Source organism: Nematostella vectensis, chromosome 9, assembly GCF_932526225.1.
Source record: "Nematostella vectensis chromosome 9, jaNemVect1.1, whole genome shotgun sequence".
In the NCBI taxonomy this organism is placed as follows: Eukaryota; Metazoa; Cnidaria; class Anthozoa; order Actiniaria; family Edwardsiidae; genus Nematostella; species Nematostella vectensis.
In genome coordinates, this window is record NC_064042.1 from 107,085 (window position 1) to 128,424 (window position 21,340).

General features: G+C 38.9%; 2 protein-coding genes across 3 annotated transcripts in view; one reads left to right on the forward strand and one right to left on the reverse strand.

Annotated features, from left to right (window-relative positions):
* Window positions 1-444: 444 nt before the first annotated feature.
* On the reverse strand, window positions 445-1,922 carry LOC5501306 (G protein-coupled receptor 161). The gene has a single exon (XM_001622563.3). It carries the CDS (start codon window positions 1,826-1,828, stop codon window positions 581-583), a length of 1,248 nt encoding a protein of 415 aa, XP_001622613.3. The 5' UTR covers window positions 1,829-1,922; the 3' UTR covers window positions 445-580.
* A 2,087-nt stretch (window positions 1,923-4,009) lies between these two features.
* Window positions 4,010-21,340, forward strand: part of LOC5517287 (WASH complex subunit 2) — a 31,964-nt gene continuing 14,633 nt past the window's right edge. For both annotated transcript variants that reach the window (XR_007313637.1, XM_048732171.1), the window contains exons 1-18: window positions 4,010-4,299; window positions 5,293-5,385; window positions 5,719-5,790; window positions 6,325-6,396; window positions 7,466-7,583; window positions 9,946-10,013; window positions 11,109-11,202; window positions 11,976-12,061; window positions 12,173-12,247; window positions 12,521-12,637; window positions 12,783-13,065; window positions 13,341-13,462; window positions 13,613-13,676; window positions 14,000-14,101; window positions 17,084-17,248; window positions 17,438-17,559; window positions 17,874-17,924; window positions 18,016-18,272. Coding sequence is in view for 1 of the 2 variants with exons in the window: in XM_048732171.1 (XP_048588128.1) it covers window positions 4,057-4,299; window positions 5,293-5,385; window positions 5,719-5,790; window positions 6,325-6,396; window positions 7,466-7,583; window positions 9,946-10,013; window positions 11,109-11,202; window positions 11,976-12,061; window positions 12,173-12,247; window positions 12,521-12,637; window positions 12,783-13,065; window positions 13,341-13,462; window positions 13,613-13,676; window positions 14,000-14,101; window positions 17,084-17,248; window positions 17,438-17,559; window positions 17,874-17,924; window positions 18,016-18,272 (2,204 nt within the window). In the remaining variant the exon portion in view is untranslated. The remainder of the gene's footprint in view (window positions 4,300-5,292; window positions 5,386-5,718; window positions 5,791-6,324; window positions 6,397-7,465; window positions 7,584-9,945; window positions 10,014-11,108; window positions 11,203-11,975; window positions 12,062-12,172; window positions 12,248-12,520; window positions 12,638-12,782; window positions 13,066-13,340; window positions 13,463-13,612; window positions 13,677-13,999; window positions 14,102-17,083; window positions 17,249-17,437; window positions 17,560-17,873; window positions 17,925-18,015; window positions 18,273-21,340) is intronic.

Genomic DNA, 21,340 nt, shown 5'->3' on the forward strand with positions numbered 1-21,340 from the left:
ACTCCTTGGGGCCACATGAGAAACATTTACCTCGTTTGAGTCTGCGGAATAACCTAGTACAGTACTAGCGAAGAGCGAAGCGGAGACAAAGGCAACCCGAGTTTAACCAGATGACATGAGAGGAAAAAGCGGAGAGGTTCGGTTGCCGAACGATTAATCTACCAATCAGCGTGCGTCACTATTAGGGCTTTTATCGCCACGCGAGCCCTAACTTGGGTGGTCCCTTATCGCGAAGGTGTTATCACACCCCTGGAGGGTCGCTATGACTGGCGCGCGAACGTCACAGGAAATTCGGCCAATCATGGAAAGCCTTGGGGATATTTGGCGCCGAAAGGCCACCCAAGATGACTTCCGGTATGCTGAGCAGCGAAGTCAAAATGGCGGTTCAAAACAAAACAGACTATTTCGACTTTATATCCCAGAAAAAAAATGATTTCTACCACCTTCATGTTTTTTTATTTTTATTTTTTGCTTGTTATCTAAAATCTTTAAGTAGAATTCTCCCGAGCATTATCAAATATATTAAACCTTGCATGCTTTTTTTATTTAAATTATCTTCTGTCAATTTTTCTAACTTTCTTTAATTTTTATCCATGATCTGTCCTGGGATTGAGAGAGACATAATTTCCAAATCTGTCAGCTCGGTACTCGTGCCGGGTTTGTGGCTCTCTCGCCCTAATACAATCTCTTCTCGAATCGGAGGTAGACACCAACCCGTCACATCCCTTTCCGTCTCGGTTCTCGGGGCTTCAAGGTCATTGATGGAGCAAACAGAACCGTCAGAAACAGACCGATTTCTGAACGCTCTAGCCGCGGGAGAAATGAGGAAAGCTTCTGCAGCGCTGATAGGCCGCACGTAATCAATACAACATAACGTTGAGCACACCATCCGCTTAATGTCCCTACGAATTCCTTTAACCCTTATACCGTATATCAGCGGATAGAGAAGTGAAATGCTGTAGCATAATATGGTAGCGGTTATATGCAAGGCTTTTGGTAGAGTTACTCCGCTTGATTCTAGCAATATAGTCACATTATATGGTCCCAAAAATACTATCACCGTCCCCAGAACTAGAACAGTAGTCCGTAGAGCTTTGGAGCCGGTGAATTGTCCCGATCCGGTTGAACTTATGGAGCTTCTAAAGCCAGCATTGAGAACGGCAATATTTCCTATTCTTGCTTGTCTTCGGGCAGCTTTCATGATGTGAGAATAAGTCCAAATCATGACAACGAGAGGAATTATAAACACGCTAATCGAAAAAAGTTTAGCGTAGCCTTCGCTTCTTGGGTTATCCCACAATACAGTACAGCTAGACTTGGGAACTTGAAAGCCGTAAATCCCCCATCCAACAAGCGGTAAAATAGCCGTGAATGAGCTCTGAAGCCAAGTGTAGGCCACTAAAACACGGGTCTTCACAGCTGACATACGCATAGGATACGAGAGTGGATTTACAATGTAGTGATAACGATCGTAACTGAGAACCATCACAGTCAACAGTGCGTCTGTGGTAAGAAGAGTTCCAAAAAATCCACACGCTTGGCACCAGAAGTTCCCCCAAATCCAGCGCTGCATTAACATGGATGCGATAATTAACGGTAGAACTAGTATTGCCAGTAGAGTATTAGCAATTGTGAGATTTAAAAGGAAAATATTTGAAGGTGAAGCGTTGTGGTGGTGCGTTCTCCTTATAATGACAATTCCTACCAAGATATTACAAACGAGCGTCCCGAACATTATCAGAAACATAAGTGCTGTTTGTGTAGTAACGAACACTTGCGCCATTCCTTGGCTATCCCTCGTGAAGTTGAGACTTGCATTCTCTCCCATCACGCGTTAAAAGAGCATTCTTCCTGTCCCAAAGTGCTGTAAGTTTAAATAACGACCTCCTAAAGGCTGCGCGTTGTGAGTATCGGAGGAAGTAAGCGGCTTTGAATAAGAGGATTGTATTACAGCCCGTTACTCATTAACACGAGCAAGCGGGACTTGATATATCAGATGATAGCGAAGTGTCTGGATTTCTAGACCACGACTTCGTCTATAACGGATATTCGTATACAAGAAAGCTGTTTGGATCATATCAAATGCGCTAATGGCTACTAGAGAAATCTCATTAAAGAGTGATGTTTAATTTGTACTTTGGACCAAATCACTCGGAGATGGTCTTCTGTCCCGGGGTACGGCAACTTGGACAACCTCGGTGGGTCTGACTTCCGATATGGGAAACTAAACTCCGCCATATGAAAAAGAAAGTTTGAAATTTGTGGATGTTAGATTCAATGCTTTGTTTTTTCTTTTAAAATTTATTAAGGTACCGCCCTAAGAGCCAAAAGGTCCGAACGTGACGTGACGGCAACTGTAGTCACGCAATAACAGACTGACAAACTGTATATATGGTATACAAAGACTGTATATATGGTATACATACATATATGGTATACAAAGGCCAGGAAACAGTGACCTGGTAAAAGATATCAAAATCAAACCTCTGACTACAAATAACAATAAAGTGGAAGGCGCAATTTATTAAATAAAATAAAAGAGGGAAAGAAGCCCGGGGAATAGATCTTGTTCATGACAGAAAAAAAGACATACTACCAGACATGCGCTGAAACACCGTATGGCAGCCGCTATCTAGTGAACTGTACAATACAAAGGAACCTCAGGTACCCGCGAATTAATGGGGTGGCAATAACCAGGATCCCAGCCTGGTCTTAGTCGGTTACGCCACATATAGCTAAGGGCATACAACGACTAGACCCCCTTTCCGAAACACGTTTGCCAGCAGAATCATTCGGGACGATTTTCTTCCCATCCACCGAGGGATCTAACATCTTCCTAGCCAGCAAAAAAAAAAAAAAAAAAACGGCGATTTTCTTCCCATCCACCGAGGGGTCTAACCAGCAAAAAAAAAAAAAAAAAAAAAACGGGCGATTTTCTCCCCATCCACCGAGGGGTCTAACATCTTCCTAGCCAGCAAAAAAAAAAAAAAAAACGGGCGATTTTCTTCCCATCCACCGAGGGGTCTAACATCTTCCTAGCCAGCAAAAAAAAAAAAAAAAAAACTAAAATCTTCCTAGCCAGCAAAAAAAAAAAAAAAAAAAAAAAAAAAAAAAAAAAAAACGGCGATTTTCTTCCCATCCACCGAGGGGTCTACATCTTCCTAGCCAGCAAAAAAAAAAAAATAATAAAAAAAAAAATACGGGCTGCGGAACAGATCCACTGAGGCACTGAAAAACATCGAGGCCTTTTCCACGCTTAGCGTCGTCTTTATGCGTTCTAATATGCAGAATCAAATTGTGGTAATAGTAACAACCTTATTGTTGCTATTGATCATTAGATTATTCGTATATTCGTATATACACTAAAAATTAAGAACATCGAAAAAAAGAATATATTAAGCCTTAACTGAAAATTAAACGCTCTTATAAAAAAAAGAGTGTATATGTTCTCGGACCTGCTAAATGAAAGTCGGGAAAAAAAATTCCTAGACTTAGGGCTCCCGGACTTTTCTTAAAAGAAATTATAACAGTTGCCTTTAGCCCCGTGCAAACTGCGCCAGCACCAGCCAGCATTGCTGGCGAATTCTTGCTCGACTGACCACAAGACAAAGGAAATGTCAGAAAGTCTTTCTTATTTTGTCATTTCCTTTGTCCTTTAGTCAGTCAAGCGAAAATTCGCCAGCAATGCTGGCTGGTGCTGGAGCAGTTTTCACATAGCTTTTGACCGAATGTCGAGTGTCGATACCTCGGTACGCGAATTTCTCGATAAACTTAACAAAGCGGGTTTATGCTTGCCTTGGAGACAGCAAGTTATGGGAAGTAGACTGTAAATAAGTTTTCTTAGACTTAGAAATTGTCAATCAGTAAGTATTTTAAAACAATGTTTAATTTTAGCGTTTTCTCGTTTCTCACAATAATGCAAATTTTTAAGCGTTACGCGCCGAACCTTGGCGCCGAACTATACGTCGGACCGGGCTCCCTGTGAATATAACAAAAAGTTTAGGCAACAAGTCATGAGTCACGTGCTTTCGACTTCCGTAATGACACAAATCCAATATGGCGGCTGTTCCACCACCACCTCCACCACCGCCTCCGATTGCAGCAGAGTTCACGGCTCCCCCAGCCCCGCCACCGCCACCTAACCCTGCTCCCGACGTACCCGCAGAATCTGTCAATACCCAGCAAAATTCACAAGCCGCTCCGACTTCCAACAATGGAGAAAAACTATGGGAAAGAGCGTGGAATTTGGAGGAACTTCGGAAAGGAACGAGTAAATGGACGCTGGCCGCGGATGCAGGGGTATGGAATTGAGCATTGAACTGCGCAGGATTTTACACGTTATTGATAGCTCACCTACCAATCCCTTGAAATCGCTAGATACTGTCTGCATTAGAGCTTGGAAACCATAAAATTTTCCGAAAGATAGAAGCAATTTTGAAAGATTGCCGTGCCGTCTCTATGTGATACTGCCTTATCTCTCATGTAAACAGATTCAAACAAATCAAAGCAACGTTATATTTCGCTAATTCCCTTTTCTACTCGAATCAGAGTATTACATCGAGAATGAAGTTTATAGCATTGCATGGGCGACCCTTGTGTTGTCAGTATAATAATGGGGTGCTATGATTTTAGGGTATTGTTGTTTAAAAACTTTTTCAACTTTAATGCTTCCAGCAATCTAGAATAATAATTGTGTCGCAAAATATGTTAATGGATGTTTACATATGATCACACACGATTGCCGGGTGAGATCCGTAATGAGTATATTTTCTATTTTAAGAATCTGAAATTTGAGACTGAGATCTGCATCTCAATTCTTAATGAGAAAATAGGTTCTTGTGCGCTTGCATGACGAATCAAGAATAAAACTATTTCAGTGGTTGGTTAGAGAACTGTAGATTGAATGTTTAGAGATTTTGACCACTTTTTGAGATGTTACTTTTTGTATAATATACACTAGCCTGAGGGCACGGAGGGCATATGCCGCCCCCTCCCCCCCCCCCAAAAAAAAATATTTTCTAAAATTATAAAGAAATGTCTAGTGGGGGTGTGACTTTGCTTCCCAATATTTTGTTAATATTTCTGTATCATGCTTCCCAATATTTTGTTAATATTTCTGTATCATGCTTTCCAATATTTTGTTTATATTTCTGTATCGTGCTTTCCAATATTTTGAGGCCAGGTACAGCTCTGGTAATGAAAAGTTATTCAAAAGAGACCATTTAATTTTTATAATGTAAACAATAACATCAGTAATTGTCTGGTTGATATTCTTAAAAATTGTATTTGCAGCTGCTATTGTATCTACAACAGTTCTCGCAAAAGATAGTGTCCCAGACACATGAGATTGAGAAAAAAGTTGATGGACTGGTTGGGAGTACAAAGGTAAAAAAAAAAAAAATAATTTGTTAATCATTTTAGCAGAACTGAATTGGGGTCAGTCACAACATTGTTGCCTCTTTTATGACAATTTTGTTGCCCCTTCTATGGCGGCTTTGTTGCCCCTTCTTGGATGTGTTGCCCACAATAGCAGACTTGCAGGGATAGATCACACTTTTTGGGTGACCTATTAGAGAAAATAGCCTTGTTACAGTTCTGTTAATGGATAATTTCTGGTTAATTTCCTGCTAGCTGTAACTGGTTTCCAGTTTCCATGCAGACTTCTAATTTACACAAATCTAGTCATTTTGCTCAGTGTAATTTATTTTTTCTTGATAGGGAATTCAATCCAAAGTACAGAACACTGTCAATGACTTTCTGATGCTTTCCAACACACAGTTTATTGAAAATGTAAGTGTTTCGGTGAAGTGATTCATATCTATATAGTTTATCACAACACATTTTACCAGTAACAGTGTCACACATAGTGCAAGCGAATTCACCAATAGTTTATTAATATTGCTATTGGTCAATAGTACAACATATCTGCCAATTCTCCATACAAGGAGACTAGATTCCAAGGAGACTAGAATCCAAAATTCTAGATTTTGTCACTTTATAACTTATTAAGAAGTCAAAAGCAAAATAAAAATGTTTGGAAAAAACATTATTTTGTGCGGGATATCTGACAAATTCTCAACACAGAGTTTCAAAGTGTTCAGACCATTGTCAGCATATACATGGTAAGCTCTCATGGTAAGGATGATGTTGGGGCTTCATTTGAATCTCTTTGGGGGAAAACTTGAAACTCTGAGGGAAACTTTATTCCAAGAATCTTCAAAGATCTCTTTTCTTATTGAGTTTTCTGGTTTACAGTATCTTTATTATATTATATAATGACATAAAATAAGAATGTTGGCATCACTGATTTGTTTAAATCAACAGAGAGTCTATGAAGAAGATATAAGTAAAGAGGAAGAACAAGGGAGTGGTCCCCAAAACAACGACAATACAAAGGTTTGACAAAACTTGAGTATCACTTTGAAGCCATGGTGCAACATGCAATACAGTGACCACTAACTGGACAACTAACTGGACAACTAGGAGGACTCTAATTGTCCTACTACACTAAATTTTTTAGGGTGACCATTGTAGCACTGGTTGCATTGTTAAAGGCTATTGCTTTTTTCCTACAGTACATGCATATACAGTATGTATGTGATATTCCCTTCCCTTCTGGGGCCGGTTACTGAAAAGCCGATTAGCGCTAACCCAGGGTTAAATTTGCTTTAACCCACGATTAAATTTTTACCCCCGGATTAGTTCTGTTCCCGAAACGCTGATTAGCATTAACTCTAGGTTAGTCAGGAGGTAAAATCTAACCCTGCTCGCAAGGTGGGTTAACTCGCTAACCTACGGTTTAGTTGGCGTAACACAGGCTTCCCTAGTTTAGTTTAGTTTAATTCATAAAATGTAGCTGCCGACAAATTATGACGTTACACAGAAACAATGTAGGGATCAAATGTCCTAACATTTCGCTTTGTTATGCTACCTTCGTTGCGATGCTGGCTCGAAAATTGTGCTGGGACAGACAGAAAGTTACATGAAATTTATAATTAAAATAAATCTGTCTTGCTAGTGTCACGCACCAAACTTGAATCCTGCAAATGACATTTTTGGCAATGAAATGGAGGTAATTACAGGCGATGAAGAGGTGTTTTGGGGCTTCTCTGCGAAAATAAAATCACCAAAGATAAATATTTGAGTTGATCTACTGTGAGTATTCTGTGTGAATTTTACTCATCAAACCAGTTTTTTACTTGCTTAATCCAGGGTTAGTAAATTGGGGGGTTACTTGGCTTCCAGAAACGGTGAGTTATCCGTAGGTTAGCTAACCTACGATTAGCAAATTTTAACCTGGGATTATGCGCTGATCGAGGGTCAAGTTAATCGGCCTTTCAGGAACCGGCCCCAGGTGTCATAATTGCATTGGCCAGTACTATTTATCTCTCCATATCTCTGAACATCTCAAATCTCCCATTATCTCCATTTGATGGCTAATTCTCTATTACCAATTATGCTGCAGGAGAAACCCAAGGTCCAGCGTGAAGAGGATGTAATCCCACGGATCAAAGAGGCCCTAAGGCATGGGATTGGAGTTATGGATGATGCTTTTATTACACTGGAGCTCAACACAGAACACGGTTAGGAGAATTTTTTTAGAAATTGTAGGGACTCTAGGCGGGTGTCTACAAAACGAAAACCTAAAACCTGTGACCCCAAAAGCTACGACCCCAAAAGCAACGACCCCCCAAATTTTGCCGTTATTATTTAGCCTAACTTGTTTCCCAAAATGGCTACACAGCGTGGAAGTTTCATGTGGAATCAGTGATCCTTATGAGATAATAATTCAATTTGTTTTTTTTTAATTGGGAAAAAGGGAACTACTTCCAGGTGGTCGTTTCTTAAAACGCTGATAAACTCAGAAACCGGAGTGTTTCTTCCAAAATCTTAATTGCCCGCTAACTTTATACGGGAAATCGCTTCATGTTCTAGTTGTGTCGAGTTGTAGAAAGTTTTCATCACAGAGAAAACCATTCCACTGCCCGGTATAAAGTGGGCTAACTTTATACGGGAAATCGCTTCATGTTCTAGTTGTGTCGAGTTGTAGAAAGTTTTCATCACAGAGAAAACCATTCCACTGCCCGGTATAAAGTGGGCTAACTTTATACGGGAAATCGCTTCATGTTCTAGTTGTGTCGAGTTGTAGAAAGTTTTCATCACAGAGAAAACCATTCCACTGCCCGGTATAAAGTGGGCTAACTTTATACGGGAAATCGCTTCATGTTCTAGTTGTGTTGAGTTGTAGAAAGTTTTCATCACAGAGAAAACCATTCCACTGCCCGGTATAAAGTGGGCTAACTTTATACGGGAAATCGCTTCATGTTCTAGTTGTGTTGAGTTGTAGAAAGTTTTCATCACAGAGAAAACCATTCCACTGCCCGGTATAAAGTGGGCTAACTTTATACGGGAAATCGCTTCATGTTCTAGTTGTGTCGAGTTGTAGAAAGTTTTCATCACAGAGAAAACCATTCCACTGCCCGGTATAAAGTGGGCTAACTTTATACGGGAAATCGCTTCATGTTCTAGTTGTGTTGAGTTGTAGAAAGTTTTCATCACAGAGAAAACCATTCCACTGCCCGGTATAAAGTGGGCTAACTTTATACGGGAAATCGCTTCATGTTCTAGTTGTGTTGAGTTGTAGAAAGTTTTCATCACAGAGAAAACCATTCCACTGCCCGGTATAAAGTGGGCTAACTTTATACGGGAAATCGCTTCATGTTCTAGTTGTGTCGAGTTGTAGAAAGTTTTCATCACAGAGAAAACCATTCCACTGCCCGGTATAAAGTGGGCTAACTTTATACGGGAAATCGCTTCATGTTCTAGTTGTGTTGAGTTGTAGAAAGTTTTCATCACATAGAAAACCATTCCACTGCCCGGTATAAAGTGGGCTAACTTTATACGGGAAATCGCTTCATGTTCTAGTTGTGTCGAGTTGTAGAAAGTTTTCATCACAGAGAAAACCATTCCACTGCCCGGTATAAAGTGGGCCAATCAAGGCTTACATCTTTTTATCGGATTCCCTTCCAACCAATCAGGTTTCATCTCTGTCAAATGATTTGACATTTAGCTGTCACAGTGCGCATAAAAATATAAACAGCTTTGCGAAATTATTAAAAGTTTTTCTACAAAATGAGACTTTATTTACTTGTTCTTTGTCTTTCTTTTGAAAAATGTCGATGCCACAGCAATGTTGGGGTGCAAGTTGTCTACAGACATCGACAAAACTTGGATTCCAATAACTATTTAGCCAATCTATTCATAAACTTTGAAAATATTATAATTTACTTGTCGGGAACCCGTATCGGCACGCTACGCAAAAGCTTTGTTTTGATAAACACTCTTCCTCGCCAGGGAGTTCGAAAACTTTTCTGGGGGTATTTTTCTAAATTACCGGTAATTGCCGGGTCTGTTAGGTTACCGGGAGAGTTTTTGGGATGATTTTTCGGGCAAAGGAGCGTGACTGAAAAGTGTGTGCAACTACAATTTTTAATGAGACAAATAAACGACGATTAAAAATAGTTCATTGGCGTGCACATGAGAATATTTCCTCCATATGAAACTTTCGCGCTGTGTAGCCATTTGGGAAACAAGATAGACTAAATAATAACTGTAATTTTTTTTTTTTTGGGGGGGGGTCGTAGCTTTTGGGGTAAAAGGTTTTAGGTATTAGGTTTTAGGTCTTCGTTTTGTAGACACCGGACTCTAGACACTATGATGCAGCACATTTATCTGCACACTAAAAGAAATAGGTGATAGTGTGTGCTTGAATGCTGCATGTGTGCTGTTGGCAGCCCTCCTTTGCAAAGATTAAGGGCTCAGATAGCTTAAGGCTGTGCTGAAGGGGGGTTACTCTTTAGGTTGATGTTAATATATATGTGTTACAGGAACTGTAGGTACTGTTTCAAGGCAATTTTTATTCAACTGTGTAATCTATTTTGCCAGATTCTGATGAAGATGACAATGCCAATGTGCAGACAAAGTATAAACCAGCACCTATCCTGGAACCAAAGGTACATTAATGCATTATGCTGTTTCTGTGGTCAAACATGAATCATATGGTAGCTGCTTGACAGAGTTGTCCTTTGCTCTTGACTCAACCACTTGTATCTGGGCTCATAGAATCCAGCATTTCAGCTACAGTACAAGGAGGGTGATGAACTTCCATATGCTAATTAATATCTCATGAAAAAATTTTGGTTTACATTTCAAATTCAATAGTCACTATTGAAGTTTTATAATTAAATAACACTAAGAGAAAATTCTTAGTCAATTGAGTGATTAAATAAATAGGAATGGATGCTTTGAACACCTTAGCAGGACTTTGGGAATTACGCGCTTGTGCGGAACCGCGTAATTTGGCTTTTTCCGCTTAATCAGCGTAATCCACAAATTTTCGCGTAATCCCGCGTAATTTGGCTAAATTTTGAAAGACAAATAATTAAATTGCACAGCTGATGTGTTCTTTTAGGGTTCTTACCTCTATTTGTCGTAAAAAAGAGAGATATTCTTCGTAAGAGTGCGATATTTTGAACTGAATTTCGAAAACAAATAAAATGACTAGGAATTCTTTGCCTCAACCGCTAAGGCATGGGACTAATAATAAAATACCTTTTTTAATTGGCTGGTGGCTAGGAGCCAATGAAAACTTGCCTAAGATATTTTCACGCAAAAAAAAATAACCTTATCAAGTTATTTCATGCTTTCCTTCGGTACACAATCTAGTTTGGGCGTAACAGTTGATATCCCGTGTAATTTAGCATGTAATTCAGTAAAGAATAACGCAAAATTTTGTTTTTTAAAGAAAAATGTATTGCAAAATCCCGCGTAATTTAGTGCGTAATGATTGTTTTTGCGCGTGATTTAGCGCATAATTTAGCAAAGAATCCCGCGTACTTTTGAGTTTTTTCCCCGCGTAATTCCAGAAGCCCTGCCTTAGGGTATTATTCAGGAGTTAATGTTCATGGAAATGATAGAAATAATAACAATAATGATATATGTTAAAAGAAAAATATTACAGTTTCATCAATAGTGGTAGGAGTGATAGAAGAGTCTGTTGATAGACAGCCTGACAGTGATTTCATGTCACAAAAATTATTTCTCCACAGGATCCATATAGTCACCGGCCACTCCCTCACTTGATTGGCACAGTGGACTTCTACAAGGATGAGTTGGTTGGGCTGGGAGAATCAGAGTCAGAAGGTAAGTTGTTTGGTTTAAGTGGTGGAAGTACAATGGGGTAAAGGGTGGAGGTTAGGTAAGGTCAGAGGTTTTGTTTAAAGGTTATGTTGAAGGTAAGGTAAGGTTCAAGGTTAGGTGAGTTTGAATGTATGTAAGGTTGAAGGTTAGGTAAGTTTAAAGGTATATGTAAGGTTTAAAGTTAGGTAAGTTTGAAGGTATGTAAGGTTGAAGGTTAGGTAAGTTTGAAGGTACATAAGTTTGAAGGTATGTAAGGTTGAAGGTTAGGTAAGTTTGAAGGTACATAAGGTTGAAGGTATGTAAGGTTGATGGTTAGGTAAGTTTGAAGGTATGTAAGGTTGAAGGTTAGGTAAGTTTGAAGGTACATAAGTTTGAAGGTATGTAAGGTTGAAGGTTAGGTAAGTTTGAAGGTACATCAGGTTGAAGGTATGTAAGGTTGAAGGTTAGGTAAGTTTGAAGGTACATAAGTTTGAAGGTATGTAAGGTTGAAGGTTAGGTAAGTTTGAAGGTACATCAGGTTGAAGGTATGTAAGGTTGAAGGTTAGGTAAGTTTGAAGGTACGTAAGGTTGAAGGTTAGGTAAGCTTGAAGGTACGTAAGGTTGAAGGTTAGGTAAGTTTGAAGGTATATGTGTAAGGTTGGAGGTTAGGTAAGTTTGAAGGTATATGTAAGGTTGGAGGTTAGGTAAGTTTGAAGGTACGTAAGGTTGAAGCAAGGCTTGCACAACTTGGGCTGTGTGCTGGAATCACATTGTTTCAATAATTGTTTTCTTGTTAGATGAGGGAGCTGAGGAAGAGGAGGAGAAGGAGAGTGAATCAGAAAGTGAGACTGCATCCTCAGCCTTTGGTAGTGAAGAGTCAGAGGTGAGATATGATACAGTACTGAGGAATACCATTTGCCGGTGCTACTTGCTGATTCCTTGTCTTTTGGAAGGTATTTTGCGGTAATAATAACAAAATATTTAAATTCTACAGTCTGAATCTTCAAGTGAATCAGAGACTGAAAGCACAAAGGAGAAAAAAATGATTATAAAGAAGCAGAGAAAACAGGTACTATAATTTACAAGGGGGTAAATGTGTTTAGAATTGTGATTATTGGCTTTTGCTTTATTCTCTATGACGGGCAAAACATATATAATAATTTAGTGTACATTTTAATGTTTAGTGTTTTTCCAATTTATTTTAAACTTGTGGCTGCATATAGAAAGATCATAGTGACTTTAGTACTATGACTTAGTACTTTTGAGTTGGCCACTACAGCAGTTATTAGTACCTTGATTTTATATGGTTGCTCATAAATTAAAAGTTTAACAACAATTTCAGGTTTCAAGCTCAGAGGAAGAGAGTGATGAAGGAGATTTGTTTGGTGAAAAAAAGAAACCAAAAGACGAGAACGAGGATGAGGAGGAAAATAGTGAAACTGAGGAGCAACCAAGAAAGGTAAAATTCTGATGAAGACAAGTTTCTAATTATCTGAAGTTTTCATATATACCTACAGTAGACTAACTTTTGCCTCTACCTTGCTAGAGTTAGTTCTCTAAGCACCATTAAAGTATTTAGCCTTAACAAAATGCTGTTATTCTAGCCTGTTGGTGGCCCAATAAATTTTGCTGCTGAGCTGGCATCAAAGATAGGTGTGGCCCCACCTCCTGCCGCTGACAGCGATGAGGAGGCGGCTGAGCCTGGAGCATGGAGTGACGAGGAGAAAAAGCCACAGCAGCCAGAGAAGCAGCGCTCAGAGACGAACCGCAGCAGAACAGAGAGCAAGGGGAAGAAGGAGAAACACCACCATCACAAGAAAGGGAGGTCCCGCACAAAGAGTGGTGAAAAGAAGCATGACAAGAGCAAGAAAGTAAATGACGAAGAAGGTAAAAACCTATCCTGGACTATAGTTTGGCTATTTGTGATGTAAGTCATGGTGATAATTAAAGCCTGTACACAGACCTAAAAACCCTCTTTCTCATCATTGTCATTATTATTATATTTAATAAGTCATATATTTTACAATGTAATTATGCTCACAAACAGCATATTAAACTATTAAAAAATAAATATAATTGACTGTTTTGTAACCTGTGTGTAGCTTACATAGATTTTGCAAAGAAGACTTTGTTACATGCATGACATGACTGTCTATTTGCAGATCTGTTTTCCCAGCCTACAGGTGGGGATGATGGTTTGGTTGACACAGATGGCAGCCCGTTTGCAAAGAAAGGTGGATTGTTTAGCAGTGGAGGGGGTCTCTTTGATGACGATGATGACAAGGTTAAGCTATTTTGTGTATTACAGTAGTTTGTGTGTCTTTATTTACCATAACTATTACTTAAACTCCAGGGTAGACACAGGGTTACAGCATTCAGGTTTTTATTGTGGTGTTTGTAAATGGTGAGAGATTAAATGTTGTTTTTTTCATAGGAAGGTGGGCTGTTTGGGGATGAGAAGTCTGAGAAGTCTAGCATTAAGAATGAGCAAGATGAAGGTATAGTATGGACTTTTTGTAAAGGGTAAAAAAATGTTCCTTTTGCTGATTATTCTTAAATAGCACAAGGATAGTGCAATTTAGCCTCTCTGCTCTGTATAAGTGTTTTAAATAGGAAAAATGTTTTTTTTGGTAGTAGGTATTTCTGTTTTTTTTTTTGGTACCAGGTATCAGTGAGCTGTTTTACAAAATCGTGACTTCTTTAGAATCTCTTCATAGTGTGCATGTGCAAGGTTTTCTGTCATGTCTGTTGCTTGCAATCAAACATTTTTAAGCAATATTTTTATCTGTACCATATGTGAAATATTTGATTGTCATTAAAGAGGAAGAAGAGGAGGAAGAAGAAATCAAAGTCGTCAAGCCTCGTGCTAGAAGCACTGCAAGTGGGAAAAGAATACCAGCTGGTGCAGTCTCCATCTTTGGAGGTTAGACTAGTTTTTATTTGCAGTTTTTTTTCTTTATTTTAACTAACCCTTTCAATCTTTTTCATACAAAACACCTCAGAAGTGTCTAGCCTGGGTAACATGCTTGCTAACTATGAAGTTATTTATTTCATTTTTGTTATCACTAATTCAGCAGCTTTTGTTAAGTGTTGTCATGGACGTTACAATGAATGTCACAGACATTACAGCATGTGAGTTTAACCAAAATTTGGCGATCTGTTTACTTTTACAGCTTTAGCTAAAGAATATGTGATACAATTGGAGCATTTAGTTATCATAAATGACAGCCATATTTGTGTTTAGCAGTTCTGACCTTTGTTTTGGTTTTAATCTGGTATTCGTTAAGCCCCGACGTCTTGGTACGAATACCAGATTAAAACGAAAACCCGACGCCTCGGTACGAATACCAGATTATAACCAAAACCCGACGCCTCGGTACAAATACCAGATTAAAACCAAAACTTGGTACGAATACCAGATTAAAACCAAAACCAGGCTATTTTGGATGCCATTGCTAAAGCACATGTTTGTTCACTCAAAATGAATCCATTCAAAAAATCCCTTAGTGGAGCAGAAAGAAACCGAAAGTGCAGGAAAAAAATTAGAGCAAATCCAGCTAAATCTGCAGCCTATAAAGCTAAGGGAAAAAGGCAAAGGAAATGCGAGAGTCGAAAAAAGACTTTGAGTCCACTGGAGGCCGGAAGGCAGAGAATCAAAGGCAGAGAGAGAGTGAGGTTACATCGATTATTGAAAAGGCAAGCTGCCAAAGGAACTTCTACTCCAGTTCAGCATAATTTAAATGACATCAAGGCTGCTAACAAGACCTCCCAAGCATTAGGAAAAGCAGTTCATAAGGTGACACCACATCTCCCACACAGCCCTAGAAAAAGAAGTGCAGTTGTTCGAAAACTTGCAAAATCTGCTGGTTTGTCATCGAAAGAGCAGAAATCATGCAGTTCAGGCAACAACAAAATCAATGAGTTAAAAGCGTAGAGAAGTTCTATTTTCTGGACTCAATCTCCCGTCAGGCCCTAGGACGACGTGAATTTGTAATCGTCAGAAAGGATGGCAAGAAATCAAAACTTCAAAAGAGACATTTGATATGGTCTTTAAAAGAAACATTAAGATTGTTTCAGAAAGAGCATCCTAGTATAAAGATAGGTCTAAGTAAATTTAGCTCACTGCGGCCAGTTAATGTTTTGCTGCATTCCTCAATGCCAAGAGAAGTCTGTCTTTGCATGCACCATGAGAATGTGAAGTGTCTTTGTGATTGTCTCAGTAAGGAGCTTTCCAGCTTTCCAGCATATTCTGGATCATTTGTCCACCAATTTGTTTGTGACAGTGGCAAAGAGGATTGCATGATGGGGAAATGTGTCGACTGTCCCAACTGGCTGGATGGCATTAAAGAAGATGCCCCTTTAGATGATGTTGTAAAGTGGAGTCAATGGGAAAGGGTTACTAACACTATAGACACAAAACAGGGCAAGCCTAAAAATGTAACAAAAATGCAGAAAACAATCAAGGAGTTAGCTGTAGAAGAGGCCCTAGATTGTCTGAGTGAGAAAATCCCTAGCTCTTTAGAGCATGCGTCCATCAAGAGGAAGCAACCAGCTTTTTTTGAAGACCGTATTGCCAACTTAAATGAAAATGAAGCAGTTGTACAAGTAGATTTCTCTGAAAATTACACATGCCAGCACCAGGATGAAATCCAATCAGCGCATTGGTGCCAAGAACAGGTGACATTGTTCACAGTAGCCATATGGGCAAACGATTCAGCTCCATTCATGCATGATTTTATTGCTTGAAATGTTCAATGTGGCAAGTTGTTTTCTTGATGAATAAAGTACACCTTTGTACTAAGTGGCCCCCCCTGAGTACAGCGTTGTTCACATCAGCAATTTTTTTTTTACAAACTCCAATATGTATATAATGCACTAGAGGCAATAATTCACTCTAAATCACAATGTGAAAATTATTGATTTTAACACTTCTCACGTGGAATTGCCCATATACATATTCACCTATTATATACTATATATATTCACCTATTACATACATACTGAGAAATACTCACTGAAAACATATTCAGTAAATTTTCGTTCGTTCACTGGTCTCAGCAAATCAGAGCCTCCAACAATGTTTTTTTCACCATGAACAATATTTTTTCACTGTACTTGAATGGCTTCAATCTCAACTCATCAACTAGTGCATAAAAATCATACAAGGATTTTCCATTTAGTAATTTATTTATTTCAAAGATGTCGAGATTTTAGAGATTAAAAAGTGCACTACTTGTGTTAACATGAGCTACCGTCTTGTGCATGACATTAGCGAGACAGTTTCATTTCAATGTTAGTTTCTGTCTGTCTCCAACTAAACCGTTGAAAAGCACAAACATCGAAGCCTCTGCAGCCGAGTCTAATAAAAAGTTATGTAATAAGCTTATTATAAATTTCTAAGTATTATATAATAAATGTAATACAGCATGAAAAATGCTTTGTACAGTTTTTATTAGTATTTATTTATTTTTATTATTATTATTATTATTATTATTATTATTATTATTATTATTATTATTATTATTATTATTATTATTATTATTATTATTATTATTATATAGGAACTTTGACAATTATTTTTACAAGAAGAATATTCTTACATTACTAGTTATTTATTTATTTTAATATACCTTATAGACGTGTAAATAGTTCAAAGTTTTAGGATCATTTTTATACTGTTATTATTATTATGTAGATATTGAAATTATTAAAATTATATTCTTATTCTTATTCTTATTATTCTTATTCTTATTATTCTTATTCTTATTATTATTATTATTATTATTAATTTATTATTAATATCGATATTTTTTATTTTATTGCTATAATTTTTTTAAGAAAGGCTTTCCATTTTACATCAAGGATCCTATTGTGTTGAGAAGACTTGCTATTTGTCCTTCCACAGATGGCTTTCTGCCCGCATCTCCTGCCAAACAGGATTCCATGCCATCCACACCGGAAGACAAGCCTGCCAGAAAGCAGACCAGTCAGGGTGGTGGCGGCCTATTTGATGAAGATGAGGATGAAGGTTTATTTGGTTCTGGTGCAAGTCAAAAGAAACCAAGCAATGGTTAGTTACATGCATATCTGTCTGTCAATTTGATTGCTTATTTTTCATTGATAATGTTCTTATCATTATTTCTTCTCATGCTTTGTTAAGAGGATTTTTATTTATTTTTTGTTTATTTGTTTACTTGTTTGTAGGTGTGTGGTTACTCATTGCTCACTTTTGTCTTAGTTTATTAATCATCTCTTTCAGACGTGACCCAGTCTGCTCAAAAGAAGCCACCAGTTGATCTGTTTGGGGGAGACAATGAGGAGGAGGAAGATGATCTGTTTGCAGGCAAAGCAAAGCAAGAACAAGCCCCACCCCAGAAAAAGGTATGCGAAATCCCAGCACTTTCCTGTGTATGGGGTCTAGTGTATTATATTTAAGATATTCTATGTTACAAGGTATGCTAAAACCTATCACCTATCTATGCATGGGTTCTGTTGTATTGTATTTAATATGTTATATGTTACATCATGGATTGATTTGTATATCTACTGCATGTAGGCATTATAGTCAATACTAGTATTGTGACCACCATTTTTCTATCCCAAGTGTGTTATTTATTGATGATAATGAAAATGGATAGACCTATGTTCCTATGTTTGGTGGAGTGTCAAATGATTTAAAACTTTTTTTCTATCAGCTGCCAGCAGGGGCAGTCCCTATGTTTGGTGGAGTGTCGCCTTTATCAAAGGTACCACTTACAGAAGTGTTATTATATGATTTTTAATGGTAATTAAATCAAATCATCTATATCAAATCTACATCACATTTTTTCTTTGCAGAAAGCAACACGGTCCCCATCTGTTGAAGAAGTCAAGCCTTCCCCAGAACAGCAAACAACTAAGCCCAAATCAGGGGGAGGATTATTCAGTGATGACGATAAGGAGGGAGGAGTAGGTGGGGGAGGACTGTTTGCTGCCCCTAAACCCAAGCAGGAGCCAAAGTCAAGGGCCAAAACAACTATTAGCCTGTTTGATGACGATGAGCAGGATGATGATGATGACTTCTTTTCACCCCCACCCACCACTAAACCCGCAAGGTATATATGCTAAAAAGTGCTTATTTAGCTACCTCCATGAAGAAACAAGGGACTGAGCGTAGCCATCAAAGAGGTGCTACTGTTTCTCTTTTTTTAATTTTCATTTTGCAACAAGTCTTATGATCTCCTGCAAATACATCAGGGCCACTAGTAGCAAATACATCAGGGCCACTAGTAGCAAATGCATCAGGGCCACTAGTAGCAAATCCATCAGGGCCACTAGTAGCAAATACATCAGGGCCACTAGTAGCAAATACATCAGGGCCACTAGTAGCAAATACATCAGGGCCACTAGTAGCAAATACATCAGGGCCACTAGTAGCAAATACATCAGGGCCACTAGTAGCAAATACATCAGGGCCACTAGTAGCAAATACATCAGGGCCACTAGTAGCAAATACATCAGGGCCACTAGTAGCAAATACATCAGGGCCACTAGTAGCAAATACATCAGGGCCACTAGTAGCAAATACATCAGGGCCACTAGTAGCAAATACATCAGGGCCACTAGTAGCAAATACATCAGGGCCACTAGTAGCAAATACATCAGGGCCACTAGTAACAAATACATCAGGGCCACTAGTAGCAAATACATCAGGGCCACTAGTAGCAAATACATCAGGGCCACTAGTAGCAAATACATCAGGGCCACTAGTAGCAAATACATCAGGGCCACTAGTAGCAAATACATCAGGGCCACTAGTAGCAAATACATCAGGGCCACTAGTAGCAAATACATCAGGGCCACTAGTAGCAAATCCATCAGGGCCACTAGTAGCAAATACATCAGGGCCACTAGTAACAAATACATCAGGGCCACTAGTAGCAAATACATCAGGGCCACTAGTAGCAAATACATCAGGGCCACTAGTAGCAAATACATCAGGGCCACTAGTAACAAATACATCAGGGCCACTAGTAACAAATACATCAGGGCCACTAGTAGCAAATACATCAGGGCCACTAGTAACAAATACATCAGGGCCACTAGTAGCAAATCCATCAGGGCCACTAGTAGCAAATCCATCAGGGCCACTAGTAACAAATACATCAGGGCCACTAGTAGCAAATACATCAGGGCCACTAGTAGCAAATACATCAGGGCCACTAGTAGCAAATACATCAGGGCCACTAGTAACAAATACATCAGGGCCACTAGTAGCAAATACATCAGGGCCACTAGTAGCAAATACATCAGGGCCACTAGTAACAAATACATCAGGGCCACTAGTAGCAAATACATCAGGGCCACTAGTAACAAATACATCAGGGCCACTAGTAGCAAATACATCAGGGCCACTAGTAGCAAATACATCAGGGCCACTAGTAGCAAATCCATCAGGGCCACTAGTAGCAAATACATCAGGGCCACTAGTAACAAATACATCAGGGCCACTAGTAGCAAATACATCAGGGCCACTAGTAGCAAATACATCAGGGCCACTAGTAGCAAATACATCAGGGCCACTAGTAGCAAATACAGTACCGCTCACGAACATAGGGACACTGTTCGCGAAACTTTCGCGAACAACGTTCGCGAAATTCGCGAACATATAGACTGTTCGCGAACACGCTGTTCGCGAACAGATGCAAAATAAACGGTTTGACGAACGGTAACGTGTGATCCAGGGCTTAATAACAGCTGGAACAGCGAGAAGCCATTTATTTGACAAAGACATGTAATAAACACATGAGAATTAGTTTGAGGAGGGAATGCCGATCTCTTGATATTCTTCGAAGATTGTCGAATGTGTGTTAACTGCTAGCGAAAACTTTGAAAGGCGGGAAGCCATTTATTTGACAAAGCAAAGACTTGTACTAAACACGGGAGAATTAGTTTGAGGAGGGAATGCCGATCGCTTGATTTTCTTCGAAGATTTTCGAAATGTAAGAAAACTGCTAGCGAAAACTTTGAAAGGCGGGAAGCCATTTATTTGACAAAGCAAAGACTTGTACTAAACACGGGAGAATTAGTTTGAGGAGGGAATGCCGATCGCTTGATTTTCTTCGAAGATTTTCGAAATGTAAGAAAACTGCTAGCGTAGACTTAATAACAGCGGGAAGCCATTATTTGACAAAGACATGCAATAAACACAGGAGAATAAGTTTGAGGAGGGAATGCCGATCGCTTGATATTATTCGAAGATTTTCGATTGTGTGAAAACTGCTAGCCAATCCTTTTGAACACTGGGAAGCCATTTATTTGACAAAAACTTTTATTAGACACGGGAGAATAAGTTTGAGGAAGGAATGCCGATCGCTTTATATTCTTCGAAGATTTTCGAATGTGTGAAAACTGTTAGTAGTAGTCGTTTGTGTTCGAATACATAAGTCAGCGACAACATGCTCTACTATAAATGTCTTCTTTTCGGGTGTTGTAGAATATCAAGCGATCGGCATTCCCACCTCAAACTTATTCTCCCGTGTCTAATACAAGTCTTTGTTAAAGAGATGGCTTTCCGATGTTCAAAATTCTTCGCTAGCAGTTTTCACACATTCGAAAATCTTCGAAGGATATCAAGCGATCGGCATTCCTTCTCCCGTGTTTATTACAAGTATTTGTCGAATAGAATTTCAAAATTCTTCGCTAGCAGTTTTCACACATTCCAAAATCTTCGAAGGATATCAAGCGATCGGCATTCCTTCTCCCGTGTTTATTATAAGTATTTGTCAAATAGAATTTCAAAATTCTTCGCTAGCAGTTTTCACACATTCGGAAATCTTCGAAGGATATCAAGCGATCGGCATTCCTTCTCCCGTGTTTATTATAAGTATTTGTCAAATAGAATTTCAAAATTCTTCGCTAGCAGTTTTCACACATTCGAAAATCTTCGAAGGATATCAAGCGATCGGCATTCCTTCTCCCGTGTTTATTACAAGTATTTGTCAAATAGAATTTCAAAATTCTTCGCTAGCAGTTTTCACACATTCGACAATCTTCGAAGAATATCAAGCGATCGACATTCCTTCCCTCTTCGAGGCAAGCTTTTCAGAATAAACTAACTAACTTTTTTGCCTGTGTCTGCCCTCGTAAATCCACGATCGAATCCTTCGCATGCTTTGGCTTT